The 1,851-nt window shown below is 57.6% G+C and overlaps 1 protein-coding gene across 1 annotated transcript in view; it reads right to left on the minus strand.

Moving 5' to 3' along the window:
• Rell1 (RELT-like 1) overlaps positions 1-222 on the minus strand; it is a 53,755-nt gene extending 53,533 nt beyond the window's left edge. The window contains exon 1 of the mRNA XM_013008974.1: positions 66-222. Coding sequence (XP_012864428.1) covers positions 66-153 — 88 coding nt within the window. The 5' untranslated portion in view covers positions 154-222. The remainder of the gene's footprint in view (positions 1-65) is intronic.
• Positions 223-1,851: the final 1,629 nt, after the last annotated feature.

Consider the following 1,851-nt stretch of genomic DNA (forward strand, 5'->3'; position numbering starts at 1 on the left):
CGGGGCGCCGCGGGGTCGCCCACCCTCTCAACCCCGCACTTCCCCGGCCCGGCTCCGGCACTCACCCGGGGCCACCAGCGGCGAACTCACGGCGTCTCCCACGAAGACGGCAGCGGCGAGGAGCGCGGACCCCGGGAGTCCCCGCGGAGCCATCGTCGCGTCCCGGCGCCCTCCTCCGCGGGGCGCTGCGTCCCGGGCTCGGGCGGACCGTGCGGCTGTGCAGCCGGCGGGAGGACCGAGTGTCCCGGCCCCGAGCGCAGGACGAACCCCGCCCCGCGGAGGGCCCGCCCCAGCCCCACCCACCCCGGCTAGGCCACACCCCTCCCCGCCAAGCCCCGAATTCAGCCTAATGGTCACGCCCCCGTGCCCCCGCCCACCTCGTCCTGGCTCCGCCTTCCTGTCGCTCCCGCTTCTCTCCTAACTGCTTCTGCCACACTGAGTCGGCCGTGGCCCCGCCCCTGCACCACGCCCACCACGCCCGGGTCCCGCCTCCTCTTGCTGAGCTCTCTTCCTTTCCAAACTCCGCCCGGATGCAACTGCCGGGACAGCGCGGGAGCCTGGGGCTGGGGCTGGAGGAGGGGGGCGGGGAGAGGAGGAGCGGGCGGGAGAGGGTGGGGTTAGCCCGGACTCAACCACTTGGGTTCTAGAACCAGGCCGGCGTGGGAAGGAGAGCCGGAAGGTAGCAGGAACCCCTGCAGGGCCGGCATCGCGGAGGGCACAATGCTTTCCCTCCGTTGGCATCCATCCAGCTACCGCTGCCCACCGTTTCTGGTCCGGGAAGATTTCTGAATGTCAAGGGGGAAGGAATAGACATTAATATCTTCAATTGTTCCTAGGCCTGGGTCCCTGCAAGTGTTCCCATTAGGGGAACTACCTGCACACATTTCCAGGAATAACCTGGAGGGTTCTGTCGATTTTATTTTAATCGCATCTGGCATCTTGCAAACACTCCCACGAGGTTAGCTCTGCAGGTGTCCAGTCACTTCTTTTATCTCCTTCTGACCCCACATCAGCTCTGTGACACGGGCCTGATCCCATTTCACAGGCCAGGAGGTAGCTCCACTGAGTCTCTGCCACCATAACTGTGATCACTGTGGTTAGGTCCTTGTTGTGCTTGCCCCAGGCACCTGGCTCCAGGGCAGCATGCACTAAAAGGCAGAAATGTTTCTTAAAGTGGACTCGTCCCAGCACTGGTAGGGTAGGTGGCCTTTCTAAGGACATCCGCCTTTACTAACCCTTAGCGACTCCTTCTGAAACAAGGCCATGGAGTCTAAGCTTGAGGGAGAGGGGGGCATGCTTTGGCAGGCGCTCAACACTAGGCAGCAAGGAAGGGCTGATTGAAAAATGGGTTTTCATTATGGGCCTCATCCTTAAACTGACTCTGACGGTCTTGAGTTTTAAAGGGAGGACTATTTATCCTCTCGGTTAATGTTCCCTGCCATCTGCTAGTCTATTGCAAACATTTACACCAATGTGAGAATTGCCAGCCACAGAGTACTACAGATGGCTGAAGCTGAAGCATGGAGCTCCTGCCCTTTGAAGCCAAAGGCAGAAACTGCCCAGTTTAAGTCTTACCAGAGCTGGCAGCACATCCTGTAGTCTGACAGGCTTAGCAGGCCGCCCTTCCTACTTTTATATCAATATAAAAATTGAGAATAGTGGTAGAGCATTTGTAATAATGATAATAGTGGCAGTGAATATTAAGGGAAGAGATCCATGAGAGTTTCTAACTAAAGGAGAGAATTCCAGGCCTAGACATTGAGCTATAAATTATTAATGTTAGTCTGATTCATAATGTGCAGGGCCCAGTGCAAAGTGTTTAAATATCGCTAAGAATTTCAGCAACAGAGT

Source organism: Dipodomys ordii, unplaced genomic scaffold (assembly GCF_000151885.1).
Source record: "Dipodomys ordii isolate 6190 unplaced genomic scaffold, Dord_2.0 Scaffold8, whole genome shotgun sequence".
Lineage (NCBI taxonomy): Eukaryota > Metazoa > Chordata > Mammalia > Rodentia > Heteromyidae > Dipodomys > Dipodomys ordii.